General features: G+C 32.1%; 1 protein-coding gene and 1 pseudogene across 6 annotated transcripts; one reads left to right on the top strand and one right to left on the bottom strand.

Annotated features, from left to right (window-relative positions):
- Window positions 1-8099, top strand: part of LOC105124094 (alanine--glyoxylate aminotransferase 2 homolog 1, mitochondrial-like) — a 12658-nt pseudogene extending 4559 nt beyond the window's left edge.
- A 951-nt stretch (window positions 8100-9050) lies between these two features.
- LOC105123848 (transcription factor TGA1-like) lies at window positions 9051-15131 on the bottom strand. 6 transcript variants are annotated; one of them, XM_011023596.1, is made up of 8 exons: window positions 14774-15131; window positions 12992-13310; window positions 12823-12897; window positions 12274-12333; window positions 12044-12185; window positions 10610-10881; window positions 9970-10197; window positions 9051-9661 (listed from the first exon to the last, which is right to left on the bottom strand). In XM_011023596.1, exons 2-8 carry the CDS (start codon window positions 13175-13177, stop codon window positions 9509-9511), a joined length of 1116 nt encoding a protein of 371 aa, XP_011021898.1. In that variant the 5' UTR covers window positions 13178-13310; window positions 14774-15131; the 3' UTR covers window positions 9051-9508. The 6 variants fall into 6 exon arrangements, with proteins under 6 accessions (XP_011021898.1, XP_011021901.1, XP_011021894.1 ...); XM_011023599.1 differs by having other exon boundaries at window positions 14736-15126; XM_011023592.1 differs by having other exon boundaries at window positions 12992-13323; window positions 14774-15126.
- Window positions 15132-17122: the final 1991 nt, after the last annotated feature.

The following is a 17122-nucleotide window of genomic DNA, read 5'->3' as shown; positions in this document are numbered from 1 at the left end:
AAAAAAAAAAACGTGTGGCGTGGGGAAAGTACTATAGCTTTCCCCACGTCTTTTAGAGTATTAGTTATTAAATTTTTAACTAGTTTAATATTTAAAAAAAATAAAATAAACAAAGAAATTTTTTTTAAAAATCATAACAAAAAAAAAAAGAAAAAAAAATCATGCAAGAAAACACTGCAATAATTTATAGTGTTTTATAAGAAAATCTACATTTGTAATTCTTAACTAACTTCATATTAAAAATAATAAAATTGATAAAGATAATTTTAAAAAAAATCATAACAAAAAAATCATGTGGGGAACACTGTAGCAATCCATAATATTATATTCAACTAACTCCATATTAAAAAAATAAAATCAACAAAAAAAATTATGTAAAAAAAAGAATAAGATAATTTTGAAAAAAAAACAAAAAAAAATGAAAGAAGTATATGTGAAGAAAGTTAAAGCTAAATTTTCAACTAATTCGATATTAAAAAAAATATCAAAAAAAATTAAAAAAAAAACATGTGGAGAAATACTATAACAAAATAAAAACTATGTGAGGAAATATTGTAATGATCCATAAAGTTTTTTTTTAAAAAACTATAAAGTAAAATTCTTAACCAACTTAATATAAAAAAATAAAATCAATAAAGATCATTTAAAAAAACAAAAAATTCATAAAAAACCACGTAGAAAAACATTATAATAATTCATAATATTTTAAAGAAAAAAAATATAAAACTAAATTTATAACTAATTCAATATTAAAGTTTTTTTTTTGTTAATATTAGATTTTATTATGGCAATGTTAGCTACATTTTAGAAGAGTTATGTTTGGAGTATTATAGTAAAATATGACGCGTTGACTTATATCATATGGTTTAATTAACAAAAACTCAATGCATTTTTTTAGATTTTTCTAAGTTAGTTTTGCATATTGATATTAATTTTGTCCTTTTAATTTTATATCAATTTCAAAATTTTCCAGATTCATAAAAATCTTATTTTCCATGGAATAACTTGAGCTTCAATCTTAGTTATCAAATAAATAAAAATAATAGTGTGATATCTAGGAGCGAGTAAAAAATTAAGAAAAAAATAATTAATTTAAGAAAAATAAAAAATATTAACATATAAATCCAAAAAGAATTAACTAAGAAAACCAAAATGATAAAAAAAAAAAACAAATTAGAAACCATAAAAGATTAGGCATGGTTTGATTTCAGTTTAAAATTTTAAAATTAATTTAATCAAATTAAACCAGAGAAAATGAAACATGTTGCTCGTAATATGTATTTATAAGAATGCATATAAAATATATCTCATTTTTTAAAAAGTTTGTTGTTTATAATGATACCAAACCCTTAAGATTTGTATTTTTTTTTTAAAAAAACATGGAGCTTATATTCTTCCTAATTTATAAAAAAAAACATGTCTAACTATTTGGACAGGTTTTCCTTGTAATAAAATTCTGGGAGGATAAGTTCATATCTTTTTTTTAATATTATTATAGATATATATGTTGTTGAGTATTTTCAATTATTTGATCTATTTTATAAATTTATTTTGGTTTTACTCTTATACTATAAAAATCAACTAGATCTTGCCATAAAAAGCCAATAAAAGCTCAAAGAAAACCCCCTAAAAAAACAAGTTTTATCGGTTTTTCTATTTGAAAAACCAAACCAAACTGAATTAAAATTAATTGGTTTAAACGAGGTTTCGGTCCGATTCTGAATATATAAAAAACTATTGATCACACCCCCATGGTCAACTCTTGACGCAGCCCGCCAGGGCAGGCACCACCAACCCCTGTTTTTTCACCTCTCAAAATCATTTGCTGTTTGGTCCTGGCTTTCCAGAGACAAATTTTGAAAAGAACCGTAGGAGAAGCCAAAACCAAGCTCTGTAGGAACCCTCTCTCTCTCTCTCTCTCTGCAGTTCTTTCTCTACAGTCCTTCATCCGTTGATTCTTCTCCTCAGCTCCAACCATTAGATTATCAGCCAAAACCTCACGAAGGACGACCCTTAGCTGATGAAACCTTGCAAAAACCGCAAATACTTTTTTGGGTTCCTCTCTTTTTTAACTTCTACGAAAAGCTTGTCAGTTCCAAGCTTTCTTTCTCTAACTAAGTTTTCATCCTTATCGATTTGCATGTGCTGTCGTTTTGTTTTTTATGTCGTCTTAATCTTCTCTTTTGTAGGTGGGAGGGAAATATGCCATGTAAATCTAAACCTGAGAATTAAATTTATTTAATTTAATTTAATACACGGTACCTTTATATTCTTACATAACTTTTACAAACTCCTAAAAATAAAACTCTATATCATAACAAAATAGCGTAATTTAGTCACTTCAATAAGAAATAGAACGCAACAAAATGGATGTAAAATCAAACTCATATATATATATATACATTGGATTTTCTCAATTGAATATATATGGAATTTTTCACATTATTTTTTATATAATTATTTTAATTTTATATGCCAGATTACCAATTTTACGTGTATATCTTCACTTGTATGTGTGTGTATATATATATATATATCTTGTTGCTGTTTTTTATTTATTATATTATTAAATTAATAAAGATTTAATCAACCTCTCAGTTTTTTTTTTTGAAGTGCTACTTTAACTAAATATTTTTTAATCGTGTTAAAAAAAAGGGTCTAGTCTGAAAAAGTCATGGGCTACCGTGCTATTCTCTATATAAAAGAAGTCAAAGACATGGTTACGTGTTATACAAAACCAAAATTCAAAAAGAAAGAAAAAGAAAGGTGTCGATTCACATATTCCAGAGGATGTTTGAAGGTGTCGGAAGTATAATATTAGTTATTTTTTAAAATATTTTTTATTTTAAAAAAATTATTTTTAATATTAATATATTAAAATATCTAAAAATATATTAATTTAAAATAAAAAATAAAAATTTTTAAAAAATACTTTTAAAGCATAATATCAACTATTAAGAGAGTGTTTGGGTGTTAGGTGTGATACTTTTTTTTAAAGTATCATTCTTTTAAAGCACACACAATATTTTTTAAAAATAAAAATTATATGTTTTAAAAACAAAAATTTTATGCTTTTAATAAAAAGTATGACACTTTCTAAAAACAAAAATTATATATTTATTTTAGATTAACGTGCGTGTCCGGGCCAGTTTGCGCGCACCACGACTAATCTCACGGGTCCTGAAGTTAACGACCATGTAAGCCTCTAGTAGCCATCATATGAGCAACCAAGAACTCGAATCTAAGATCACAAAAGAAACAAATCCCTTGATTCCATGTATATTTTTGGTAAGAGGTGTCGTAGCGTTTAGAAAAAAACCAACCACACCTCCCACAGTTTGAAAAGCTCTTTTTTTTTTTTTATTTAAAATCAAATGACACGCGATGTGATGGATTGGTCTTGAACTGATTCATCCTAATTTTTTCACTGCGTTTCCGATTCTTATTGGATCCATTGCACAAACAGCCTCTATCCTCAAATCGGATTGGCTAATCAGTCCACCTCTGATAAATATTATGCGTGCACGTCATTTAACTGTTATATAGTTATTAAACTTGGTTACGAATTTATCCGATTTAGAAACCTAGTCATGAACCAGGGGATTGATCTGAAATCAATCTTTGATTTTTTTAAAATCTAAAATAATGTCATTTGAGTAAAAATAAAAATGGATATAAGTTGGATTTTTTTGATATTTATATTATACCTATTATTTATTAAAATAAATAAATAAATATTCATAAGTTATATATATATATATATATATTTCAAGTTAGATTTTAAAAAAATTCTAATTAAGTTTAATAATATAAATATTCTATTTATTATCTATTGTATTAATATTATTAAAATAAATATTTATCTATTTAGATTTAATTATCATTCTAAATTCTTTAGAAGTCGAATACAAAGTTGGTGATTTGTCAAATTGTTTTTTATAAGCATGCTATCTATATTTTTTTTGTTATTAATGTAAATATTTAAATTATTTTATATATATCTTAATTAATTTTATAATTTTTAAAATTAATAATTATATAATTTTTCAATGATTTTAAAATTTATAAAATTTTAATTAATAATATTTAAAAACTAAATTTAGAATCTAACTAGTTAAATTATACTATTTAAAATTAACATATCTATTTAATATGCTTGGATGTGAGTTAATAATTATTTTTTATTATTTTAAAAATAAATTACATTAATATTATTTTATTTAAAAAAAATATTTCTAGTGTTAATATATTAAAATAATTTAAAAATATATACAAAAATTAATTTAATTTTTTTTAATTAAAACTGGTTTGCCTTGGTACAAAATAGTAAAAACGAAGCCGTACCTACTCACTCTCACTCTCACGCATATCATCACTGCCACCCTCTGCTCCCTCTCCCTCTCAGAAAGCAAAGAATGTAGCTTCAGTCATGGCTTATTGAAGACAAGTCTTAAAGAAAACATTAAAAAATTAGACGAATCATTTACCATTTATATAGACCTTTCTTACTCTACAGTTGCTTCCTCCCTTTTCAAATCTCCTCCTAAAATCCCTCCATTTGATTCCCAGCCCAAACCTTACAATGGACCATTCGCTGATGAAATCTTTCAAAAACGCAAGAAATTTCCGGGTCCTTCCCTTTATCATTACTAACGGAATCCTGTTAGTTTCTGATCTTACATGGGCTTTTGATTTCATGTTTTATCTCTTCTTAAATAGCATAAGAGGTTTTATTTATTATTATTTATTTTTTTTTATTTACGTGGGGTGTCCGGGCCAGTTTACGCGCACTACGACTAATCCACATGGCTCATTGAACATCCTGCAAACCCAATAAGCAGGTAAGATACTGTAGAGGTAACAAACATGTATAGTAAGATTCGAACCCAGGTGTGAAGGAAGGGGACAAGTCTCTCCCATCGTTAGGCCAGAACCTCACTTGCTTTATTTATTATTATTATTATGCGTTGTCGTGCACTTTTAGTTTTCAAGATTTCCTTTTTTTTTGGTGTGTTGATTGATGATGTTATTTTGGTTTTGTAGTTGAATATAGTTGAAGGAAAGATGCGATATTTGTTTGATGAAAATGGAAGGAGGTATTTGGATGCTTTTGCTGGGATAGTGACTGTCTCTTGCGGCCACTGCCATCCTCAAATTTTAAATGCAATTATGGAGCAAAGCAAGCTGCTCCAACATGCTACTATCATTTACTTGGACCACACTATTGCTGATTTTGCTGAGGCCTTAGCTGCTAAGATGCCTGGAAATCTCAAGGTTTCTGCTATTCTTGATACCTTTCGGTAAAACATCATTCTTGTCAATGGGATACAATGATGATGTAATTTGGGTTTTGGTTATTTTCTTTTATTTTGTGTTGAAATGATGATCGTTTGTCTAAGTGGTTTGTTGCTTCCTGCTCAAACTAATTATTTAACATTTTAAAACATGAATTTTGTGGGTAATCATTATGTGATTCATCTTTATTTGTGTCAAAGGTACACAACATCATTGGAGTAAATTATGGGTTGCTGCTTCTCATACTGATCAGAAACACTATCTACATCTTAAAATTTTTTTCATCTGCAGGTTGTATATTTTGTAAATTCTGGGTCAGAAGCAAATGAATTAGCGATGCTGATGGCTAGACTATACACTGGTAATCTTGAAATGATTTCGTTAAAAATGCATATCATGGTGGAAGATCTGGTACAATAGGAACACATGGAAATACTCAATTCCACAGGTTTGTTTATCTACAATTGCTGCATGGAAATATGATCACTTATTGAAATTTGATTGATGCCAGTGGTTCTGACTGGAGAATGCTTCAGGGAGAAATTCATCATGTTATTAATCCAAATCCATACCGAGGAATCTTTGGCTCTGACCCTACTGGTTATGCGAAAATTGTGCAGGATCACATCGATTAAGGTACTTCTGGAAAAGTTGCTGGATTTACCGAAACTATTCAGGTTGGTGACTTGACTTTAAGTATTGTTTCCATAAGCAGCGTACATGGCTGTTTTGACAACCTTGAATATGAAATTGTAAAAGAACTTCATTCTTTTATATTTTTGGTGAATATAGGGAGTTGGAGGAGCAGTTGAATTAGCCCCTGGATACTTGACAATGGTTAATGACATTGTGTGTGAGGCAGGGGGAGTTCGCATAGCTGACAAAGTGCAATCAGGGTTTGGCCGCACAGGAAGCCACTATTGGGGTTTTGAGACTCAAGGTGTCATCCCTGACATTGTTACCATGGCAAAGGTATTTAAAATCACACGACTTGAGATTTGTTCCTTAGTGCTACAAAAGATAGTTCTATGTTTTATATAGTTCTTGCTTCATATGTTACTTTTACTGTCTTTTGAAACCTGTTTGACCATCTCACAAACAACACAATTAGCTTTTATCAGGGTATTTGCAATGGTTTGCCATTGGGAGCTGTAGTAACAACACCAGAAATAGCACAAGTAATGGCACAGAAAATTCAATTCAATACTTTTGGTGGAAACCGTGTGTGTTCTGGCGGTGGACATGAAGTACTGAGAGTCATTGACCAAGAGAGGCGTCAAGAGCACTGTGCTGATGTTGGTTCACAAATACTTGGACGTTTGAGAGAGCTGCAAAGAAGACATGACGGTAATTTCTCTTGAACTTGGTTCTAAATACTTTGTTGCGACTTTTGCCTGTGTGATGTACTCGACATTTTCCATTTGTCTCTATATTTGGTATTCTGTTGGCCTAGGCTTCGAGCCTTGTTATATAGGCTGTCTGTTTGCACCCTTTGAAAGCAAACCTAGTGAACCAACTATTATTAACCCACTATAGTAAACCATACTTTTGGGTATGTTTCTGTTCATATACCAAGTTACCAGCATTTACTGGGGTAAAGTCTTCTCAATTATCTAACCAGATTTGTATTAATACTCTATTCATTCCTGCAAGTGTTTGCAGATGATTTTTCTTTTTATGCATGTGCTTGTACAGTGTCTCAAATTGAGCTGCTTGTGAATGTGTGCAAATATCATATATTAATGTTTTTGTACGAGCCATGAGCAAAGCTAGTTTCTCTTCTGTAGCCTTGTGTAGAATAGAAATCAACAAGCCAAACAGAAGTCCAAATTTTATCAATTTTTTCCGCAGACATTCAATGGTTATATAATTTTAGATGTTTCTGATGATATGTAACTTCTGAATCACTACTAATGTTCTAATGCAATACAATGTGCTTTTAGTAATGATATTCTAAGTTGCTCAGAAATTTTTAATCGTTGTTCTAGTCATTGGAGATGCAAGGGGGAGGGGCTTAATGTCGAGGGTAGAACTTGTGACTGACAGGAAGGAAAAGACGCCTGCCAAAGCCGAAACTGCAATCTTATTTGAGAAACTTAGAGGTAACGAGGACAGCCTCCCAACCCCATAATCATGTAAAAGATAAGCCTTTGAGTACCAAATGGTTTTTTCATCCATTTCTAATGTGTATTTATCATCACTGTTTCCTGGGTGCAGAGCTTGGCATCCTAGTCGGCAAAGGTGGAATACTGGAATCCATTGGAATGTGTTCCGTATCAAACCGCCAATGTGTTTCACCAAAGACGATGCAGGTACTCTTGATGCCAACGTCTCTTCAAGTGCTTAGATAAATTAAAGCCTTGTGATTTTTAGATGAGCAATAAGATAGCTTTCAGGAGAGATTCCGAGAGCTTTGAAGAACTCGGCACCCATGAAAAAAAAAAAAATCCAATTTGCCTGCATGATGATTAGTTGTTAATTTTGCTTATATGCTCTTTTTAACAGAATGATCTATTGTCATGGATTTTGTTTTGGTACACGCAGACTTTCTTGTCGGCGCATTGGAATGCTCAACGTTGAAGTTGTGAGGAACTACTTGCCATTAGCTGAGATGAATATGTAATTATTCAATTTTTTTGGCGTGGATCTCTTCTGATAGGTTGCATGCAATAATAACGAGCAAATATCTAACCAATCCTTACCTGAAAAAATCAAACTTTTTTTTTTTATGTCCGAAGAATGTAGATGTCAACAACGTGAGCCAATAGATCCATTACTTGAAAACGCATGCAAGGAACTAAATCCCAGAGAGGCTTCAGCGATTTCAGTATATGCAACAGGTCGATGTTGGCAAGGCATCAGATCTTTTTGTTTTGTAAGTGATGTAATTAAGGAGCAGGAATGCCCCAGAAAAACTTGTATTGCAATGGGACCTGACTTCCAGTGACGGTTGTGTCCCAATTTTGCAGGATCAATAATGCTTCTGTAGTTTCTGGATACTCAGCGCGTATGCACCTGAATATGTTTGTAAATAGTTTTTTATTTAAAAATATATTAATTTTTTTTTTAATATAAATATATTAAAAAATTTAAAAAAATTTAATTTGAAATAAAAATAAAAAATTTTAATTTTTTTAAAATGTTTTTGAAAAACAAAAATTGGAAGCATAGTTACGGTTTTTTTTTAATATTTTTTATGTTAAAATATATTAAAATAATTTTTTTATTTTTTAAAATTACTTTAAGATTAGTGTATTAAAACAATAAAAACATAAAAAAATTAAATTTTTTATTATAAAAAAATTAAAATTTTTATTATAAAAAAATTAAAATTTTTATTATAAAAAAATTAAAATTTTTATTATAAAAAAATTAAAATTTTTATTATAAAAAAATTAAAATTTTTATTATAAAAAAATTAAAATTTTTATTATAAAAAAATTAAAATTTTAAAAACGATAGTTTACACTAAGTTATCAAGCTAGCGATACTCTCCTTTTCTATTTCTCCTCGTAATTAACATTCCAGAAAAGGGCGATGGGAAGAGTTGCTAATACAGAAAATAAATGAAAATTAAAATCTTCCCAGATAAAAGAATCAAAGACCAATCATGTTCAACTATTCGATTTGGCGTTGGTAAAGATGAACTTCAACGACTGGAGTTTGTTAAGTGATTAGCGAGCTAGGCTTCCAGTGTCACAAATTAGCTGTTATCCGATAAGAATTCAAAATCAAGAAGGTTTCACTCTTTAGCATTTTACCCGAAAATACCTTCTCATTATCAGAAGATTCTCATTTGCAGGCCTAAAACTCAAAGTCAAGTAGGGTTTTGCATAAGCAAGGGAGATGGGGAGACGACAAATAAGTAGCAATATTCACCAATTATGTACAAGGCAGATGAAAACAAAAAACACAGAGACCAATTTACATGACAAAGTTTCACCTGCAAACTCAAAACGTAATATATCATTAGATGGCAAGACAGTAACAGCATTGAAAATTGATTTCACCACAACTAACTTTGATAGGATGGCTATTTATATCTACATCTTTCCACTAATGGGATGCTGCTTGAAAAATGCCAGAAGCTTGAATCTTCCATATAAGATAACGACATTACCGAAAGGCGCACCTTTTTCCTTTCTGAGTATGGCTCTGGTGATGATTATCTCCTTGAGATCTTCACCACCTATAGGGTCCTTCTAATACGAATCTAGGCAGGCTCGCAAGGGCGAGTTGCCCAAAGTGAACTCAGAGCCCTAAGCCGTTGGAAGTATTCTCCTAAAGCAAGAAGGCCTCGAGCTGCCTGGTGTGCTGTTAAGATCCGAGACATCTGCCGCAAAGTCTCCTGGCGTAGATGGTCCGCCTGTTAAAACAGATAGTTGATGTTAGATGTGCCAACAAGCTCAGTTGCTTGACTTCATTCAGAAAGCTGGGAAGCATAACTTCAAGCACAACCAGTTTTGACCTAAATGCTAGCAAAAAAGTTGATGCACCTCCATCTACACAACAAAATTATTTCAGGAAGGCACCAATATTCCTTAATGAAATTTGAGAATGCCCTTTTCTCTGAAATTGAAGTGATCACTTTATGAAACCCAGTTGATTGGCAAGAACATAAATTATGGATTGCGTATGTGTATTGTGAGTGCAGGAGAAGATGCAAAAGAAGACCTGCTCAACAAAGCGGACCAGACCTTCTAGCTTCTCCATTGCAGTTTCCTTGTGAGGAGAGTAACTGGCTTCACCCAAGTGACCAGCTGCCACAGTCTCTGCTAGAGTTTGCTGGAGTTTCGCCATTCCTTGTGAAATAGCATCTTCAGCTTGCTGGCATGATTTTTCAAGACTAGTAGCATTCATAGCTTGGTGTTCTGACAAGGGCTCAATGTGAGGCAAGAGAATCTGTAATCAACATAAAAGCAATATAAAATATTACACAGCTTGCTGGCACTCCAGGCATGAATTCTGCCTAGCATATCCAGCACAAGACAAAAAAAAAAAAAACCCATCGTTTTGGAGTAACAAGGGCCACATCCATTTTTCCTTCAACCACAACATTTTCAGCTCCTCTAATCTCTAACTTGGAATAAATGAAATGCTTGCAGCAAAAGGGACAGTGGCCAAAAACCAACTGTAAAAATTAACTAACCAGACTGCCAATAAGTCACACACTATAGCAATTACCAGCATAATGCTCAACATACACTGAACCCAGCATCAGCGCAAGCTACAATGCATTGAGAAGTTCAAAAGCACCCCCGTATAAACATATGAATAACCTTCAATTGATAATTTTAAATAATTAATCCTGCACCTTAAGAAGTTCTGAAGGGCGAAACCCTCCAATCCACAATAAAATCCTTTCTGCCGATGATTTCCACAAGCCAGACATCACATAAAAAACATCAGTTTTAGCTGCAGTTGCTTTCATGCGAAAAAGTTCAAAATAGTGGCTCATGCCGCTTTCTACAAGTATGCCGAGCTCTGTGTCACTGATATGAGCGTTTAAAGCTATTCTCATGTCACAAATATGTCTATTTTGCTCCTCCAACCATTGCCCATACTCCATCTCAAAAGTTAGAATCCCTGAAAAATCCTCAGAGTTAGCATATGGTTGATAGAAAGAACAAAATTAGAGATAAATTGCAAGAAGCAAAATGTCCTTCAGAAATTTAAGGGCAAAGATAATCAGATTGAGCACATCAAGAAAGTGCTGACATTTTTCAGTACAGATTCATGTACAACAGCAACCTCTCAAGGCCATATTTTAAGTGCCAACTTGGGGCATAAGTGAATGATGACATGTCACTAATAAAGATTTTACGTTGATAGCAAGCAGCAGCAGCTGTCGACAATATTTCAAGGGGGTGTTTGGCATATCATGTGTTAAAAAAGTCTTGATTTTTCAATATTTCAAGGGGGTGTTTGGCATATCAAGTGTTAAAAAAGTCTTGTGTGTAAGTGAAGAGCTTTCCAATGTGCATTTTTGTAGTTTTCATAAACTTATTTATAACTTGTGGGTGTTTGTTTACGTATTAGGATTCGCACATATGCAAAGAATATTGGTAGAAATGGATTATTTTTTTAGATTAACGTGGGTGTCCGGGCCAGCTTACACGCACCACGACTAATCCCACGGGCCCTGAAGTTAACGACCATGTAAGCCTCCAGTGGCCATCATATGAGCAACCAAGGACTCGAACCTGAGATCACAGAGGGAGCAAACCCCTTGATCCCAAGTCCTTACCACTTGGCCACCACCTAGATGGTTTATAATTCGTATCTTCTTACTATAGGATAGTGTTTTACTTTTTATTTGCCATTGAACTCATTCTTTTAACATAATAATACATAACAATAATGCATGATCAAGTCACAAATATATAAATTAAATAATGTAGCAAATTAATTCTACTTTGAATGGTCTGCTTTGTTCATGTGAATTCAAACAGACTGAAGAAGAAGAAGGGAAGCTAAAAATTAAGCGGAACATTAATGATCTACATTATCTTAAAAGGTTAATGACATAAAACATTTGACAATGCCTGCTGCAAAGTGGGAGAGACAGGCCGCTATTTGGGAGTGAGACAGCAGAATAAACAATGTAATAAAATATTTTTTATTTAAAAATATATTTAAATAATACTTTTTATTTTAAAAAAATTATATTAGAATGATTTGAAAATATTAATTTAAAATAATAAAAAATTTAATTTTTTTAAAAACACGAAACGTAAAAGACATATACCCGAGCTTGTAACTCCACCGAAGCCTAGCTGACTGGTATCTACTCCACCACCGATATACAGGCCCTGTTGTCTAGCTCTGTCAAGCTCCTGCTCCAACTGAAGGAGCTTCGTACGACTTGATTCCAACTGCTGAACATAAGCCTGTAAAGAAAAATTAAAATCAAATTGAGTAACACGAAACCACTCTTTGCTTTTAGGCCAGTGGTTTTTAATTCATGGTCCTTCCTACCTTCTTCCGTAAACGGCTTTTACGAGCAGCCTCGCGATTCTGTGCAAGACGTCTTTGTACCTGTAGGAAGTCATGTGTGAACTAATTATGAAGCAAGTATTTATATTATTCTAGAAAGAACACTCAGAGTTAATTTTTTGACTTCTGAAAAAATTGGAAAATGAGGATATTTCTATCAGTATATATAGCAAACAACAGATCCCAAAATTTATGAATGAAAAGAGTATAAATGTGGATAATATTCAAACGTTCAAGCAAATCAGATTTTTATCGTCATCAGAAAGAACATGAAATTATTTCAGGGTTTAAATCTTGACATAAGATCTCAAATAAATGGTGATTGAACTAAAGTAAAGACCTCGTTGGAGAAAGAAGACAAGAAAATCAAAAGACACAAGACAACCAGCCGATCAAGGGGTGGTAGCTCATATCATAGGAGGAAGTAGGTTTAGTAGAACTTGAGACCGTAGCTATATATGATAAGGTATATATTTTCGGAGGAGAGAGAGAGAGAGAGATCCACAGCAAGGACACCGGCACAGACTTTACCTTATCAGAAGGCTTAGATGCTTCTTGATCATACTTGTTAGAAGGTCCAAGCGTACCGTGTGAAGTATCCTCTGACTAAAGACAAGGAAATAACAAATATGTTTCAGCTTGTAAATCCAAAAGCATAGCCAAATACAAAAACCGAGGACGAGCTTCCAACAATTTTCACCTGATCGTCTAGCTTTGTGTCTGGTGCTATGATTATCGATGCAGATGGATTTGGATTACCTGCTATAAACATAGTACTTGTATTTCTATTACTCTTGAAGTTTTCTCCCCACATACCAATCTGGTGCATAGGGTCATAAATGCCCATCCTTCCGGAGGTTACAAACTGAGTGGATGTAGAATTCATTCTCCCTGGACTTGTGATGGAAGCGGATCAATGAGCTTTTGGCATATATGCACAGGCGAGAATAATACAAGGTGCTGGGGTTCAATTGACAGCAGAAGAGTTTCTGTAGTTGGGACGGGAAGTCACCACAAGCCTGTGAAAGATATCCGAGTAAGGAAAAACACGGTAAGACAGAGACTGGCAAAATATAAACTGAATTGACAAGCTTAGAAGGGCAAAAAAGGCGAAGGAACATGAGATCCCAACTATACCAGTCTGGTATCAGAGACTGATATCTTAATGCACATCACTATTCATGACTTTCTGAAACCTTGGGAGGCAAAAGTAAATGCAGATTTATAGCAGATAAAGAAGAATCTTAGGTTCATGGAAGTGTAGAACCACTAATAGTTCACTGAATGGCATTCTGCAGCCAGGAAAGGTCTATGTGAATGTGTTCTATCAAAACACTCCCATAACATTCATACGGAGAAAAAGATAACCAAGCATGGACCCTTTCTTTCCATTTTTTGTTGTGTCTCGGCCATTCCTAACCCACCATTTTTGGATCTACCGTGTACTTGTCTCACTTGACATGCTTATGGTGGACCTGGTCCTACATGCATGGTTTACTATTTAGGGAGGAAATCTCCAAACATGTGGTATCTTTAACCACTACCACCCCTTTTAGCAAGTCAGAACTTCCCAAAAATACTCGGAAAAAAGACATCATGCATAAAAACTGAATGGAAAGGGAACAGAGAAGAGAATGAAGAAGCAAGTCAACCAGACTGTTGTATCATTGTTGAAGTAGTGATAAATGGACTGCACACAACTGAGAGCAACCAAGCTCTCTAATTGTCTTATACAAATGATGATCGAGGTCGAAGGCACAACTCCAAACCGGCAAAATCACAAGTTTTGAAAAGGATAACAAACAAATGAAAGTCGATGATGGAACATGCTTATGAAGTTACAACAACAAGGCCTGTGAAAACAGAGGAAGTCTCGGCAACTAGAGAAAGTATGTGACCCAAAACACATCCTGTTGCTTTTTCCACCATCAACTTTGAGAGTTATCACAAAAGCACAAGATTAATCTCCGGTGCAGATGAGAATTGCAACTCGAAAGGCCAAAAACAGTAGAGAATTATCCTAATTCCACAACTATATTGGAGTTTCGGTTATTAGACCGAAGCAGAACATCTGCTGTCTTTAAAGGGAAGGCTGGAAGTAAAACACTGTTTGCCTCAAAAGAATAGCAATCATACATCAATTTTTGCTTCCAACTAGCCCAGAAACTCTAAAGAAACATGTTGAAATAAAAAAAGAATGGCAGAACACATTCAAAAACTCGAAAAAATTTAGGACATCAAAAAGAACTCTTCTTCCGAGCAATCAATGATTATTAGCTTTCATCACCATAAGCTTACCTATCCAACAACTTGTAGGCAACAAACAATCCAAAACCATATCATGTCAAACATACAATCATCACACAAGCAAGACTTTTTGGCCATAAGAAAACACAGAAAAAAAATAAAACAATAAATTAATAAAAAAATACATGAATACATGCAAACGTATAATAATATAGTATCAGCTTTAGATAGGTACAGTTGAGTTCTCCTAGCTAAGCTTGGACTTGAACAGAGCAGAGCAGCTTGAAAATGATTTGATTTCCTTCTCTTTCTCCTGCCCTTTTCAACTTTCTCAACAACCAAACAAACTCTCTCAAAAACAAACAAGAAGAAGGCAAAAAAAAATAACAGATCTTTTTTCAAATCAAAGCAACAAGAGAGAAACTTTCCCGCCTCTGCAACTGCAATAGGTAAAGGTAGAGGCAGTTTTTGGAAATTTTCTGAACTGAAAACCAAAGAGAAGAAGTAATATAATTTGTTGCAGTAATTCTCTCAAAACCACTATTCCCATCATCATTTGCAACAAGAATCGAAATGGCAATAAGACATCTTAAACGAGACTCTCCTCTTCAATACTGTTCTATATTCATTTGTTTATTTTCTTTCTTTTTATATTTTTTATACGTCTGAAATTAAATATATTGTATTTAAATTTTAAAGATAAGATATACTCTCCAACTTTCGGTCTAACATAATTTTATTCTAAATACCTGAATTCTTAATGAAGTTAACATTGGTCCATGTTTTTTTTCTAGTTACGCAATATATTATTATTATTATCATTATTATTATTATTATGAACAAGCTAGTTGACTGGAGTGTTGGTTCAAATTCCTTCAACTTCTTACCATACGATTATAAGAAAAAATGAATATAATCTTGTGTGAAGTTTTTTGGTGTTGATTGTTGAGTATCTTTACTTTTACTTATTCTATCAGACAAAGTTATTTAATCAATACTTAAATTAACCATTACTTTTTAATGGCGCTATTAGCGGATGAGATAATACAATTTCAATTTAGTAAGTATTATTATCCTGAGAAAAAGAAGAAAATATTATTCAATTTATGGGATCACAAATTGTTAAGTTTATTTATTTATTACGTCATAAAAACTCATCTTTCATTTTGCAAGTTAACTAATTTCATTGTAATTTTGATCATCACAATTAATCAAGTATAATTTGGCAAATATATATATATATATATTAGAAAGAAATATTGCTTATTTTATAAAGAAATGTTTTAAATTCAATTATGAATTAGTAAATACTAATGTCATAAACCTTATCTTATTATTTTATAAATTTAAAGATACCATAATTCATTCGTATATTAAAGTTGTTATCACGGTCTTTCCCTTAAAAGTATTATCTTTAAATAACCATGGCGGGTACCATAAAATAAGATTTAACTAATCCTAAAATTAAGAGAAAACATGAGCTCTACAGTACAATAATATATATATAGGTCAAATTAAATAATTTTAACTTGGACAATTTCTAAACCATTAAATAGACTTTTTTATTTATTTATTTATCGTGCTATTCTTTGTTTCATTGAGAATCTTATAATCTGAATTTTGAACAGCGGTAAAGAGTAGAATGTTGTTAATTATTGACTTGTTAGCATTATTTTATGTCTTTTGATAACATCATGGGCTACAGAGAGTCAAAGTTTACACGTACGTTCCCACTAACGCTAATATGCGCACCAGATGATCTGTCACTACTCCCCCTCCATGCTTAACCTGCGCACCTCCACTGAGTTTGTTCATTACGCCACTCTCCGGCGAGGCTTTCAAGGGTGTCCAGCACATTTATTGATCTTCCAAGAGAAGTTGTATTGTACCGGGACTTGAAATTTTGAGATTTGATTTAAAACGGTTTCACACGCGCATCTAAGGAGCGTGAGCCAGGGATGTTAGAGAGATTGCTATTGCCGGAGGGTATCTGTCTTGTTACAGCGTGGGATCACTCATTGATTTCTGGCGTGGAGGAACTTTTTTGCCTAGAATGGCATTACCAACGGCTACTATTGGATTCGATAGCTCAAAAAGTCAGCGAGTGTTAGGCAGTAAAGTAATTTTTTTATTTTTTATGTAAAAATATATTTAATTTTAAAAATATTAAATTAATTTTTTGAGTATTTTTATCTATATTTTTAATAGTAATTTTAAAAAATATTAAATTAATTTTTTAAGTATTTTTATCTATATTTTTAATAGGCTAATATAAAAATAAAAAATATTATTTTAATATATTTTCAAATAAAAAAATATTTTCAATCAAGATTTAATATTAACACACGAATTCATGTGAAAAGCAGGCAAAAGTCATGCATTCACAGCATAAAAGAAAAAATAATAACGATGGGCAATTGAGTAGCATTCGAATAATTTTACCAAATATTATTAGGTAGCTGTCTCTTGAGAATTTTCATTTATTAAATAATTAATTCTATTAAATCATGTTAGATTTTTGAAAAAAAATTGATTTGGGGAATATTTTAAAGTAAAACTAGCATTATGAATGGATAGATGTTAG

Source organism: Populus euphratica, unplaced genomic scaffold (assembly GCF_000495115.2).
Source record: "Populus euphratica unplaced genomic scaffold, PopEup_1.0 scaffold12.1, whole genome shotgun sequence".
Lineage (NCBI taxonomy): Eukaryota > Viridiplantae > Streptophyta > Magnoliopsida > Malpighiales > Salicaceae > Populus > Populus euphratica.
The sequence above is the reverse complement of the archived record's forward strand: the minus strand, read 5'-3'. Positions and strand labels throughout refer to the sequence as shown.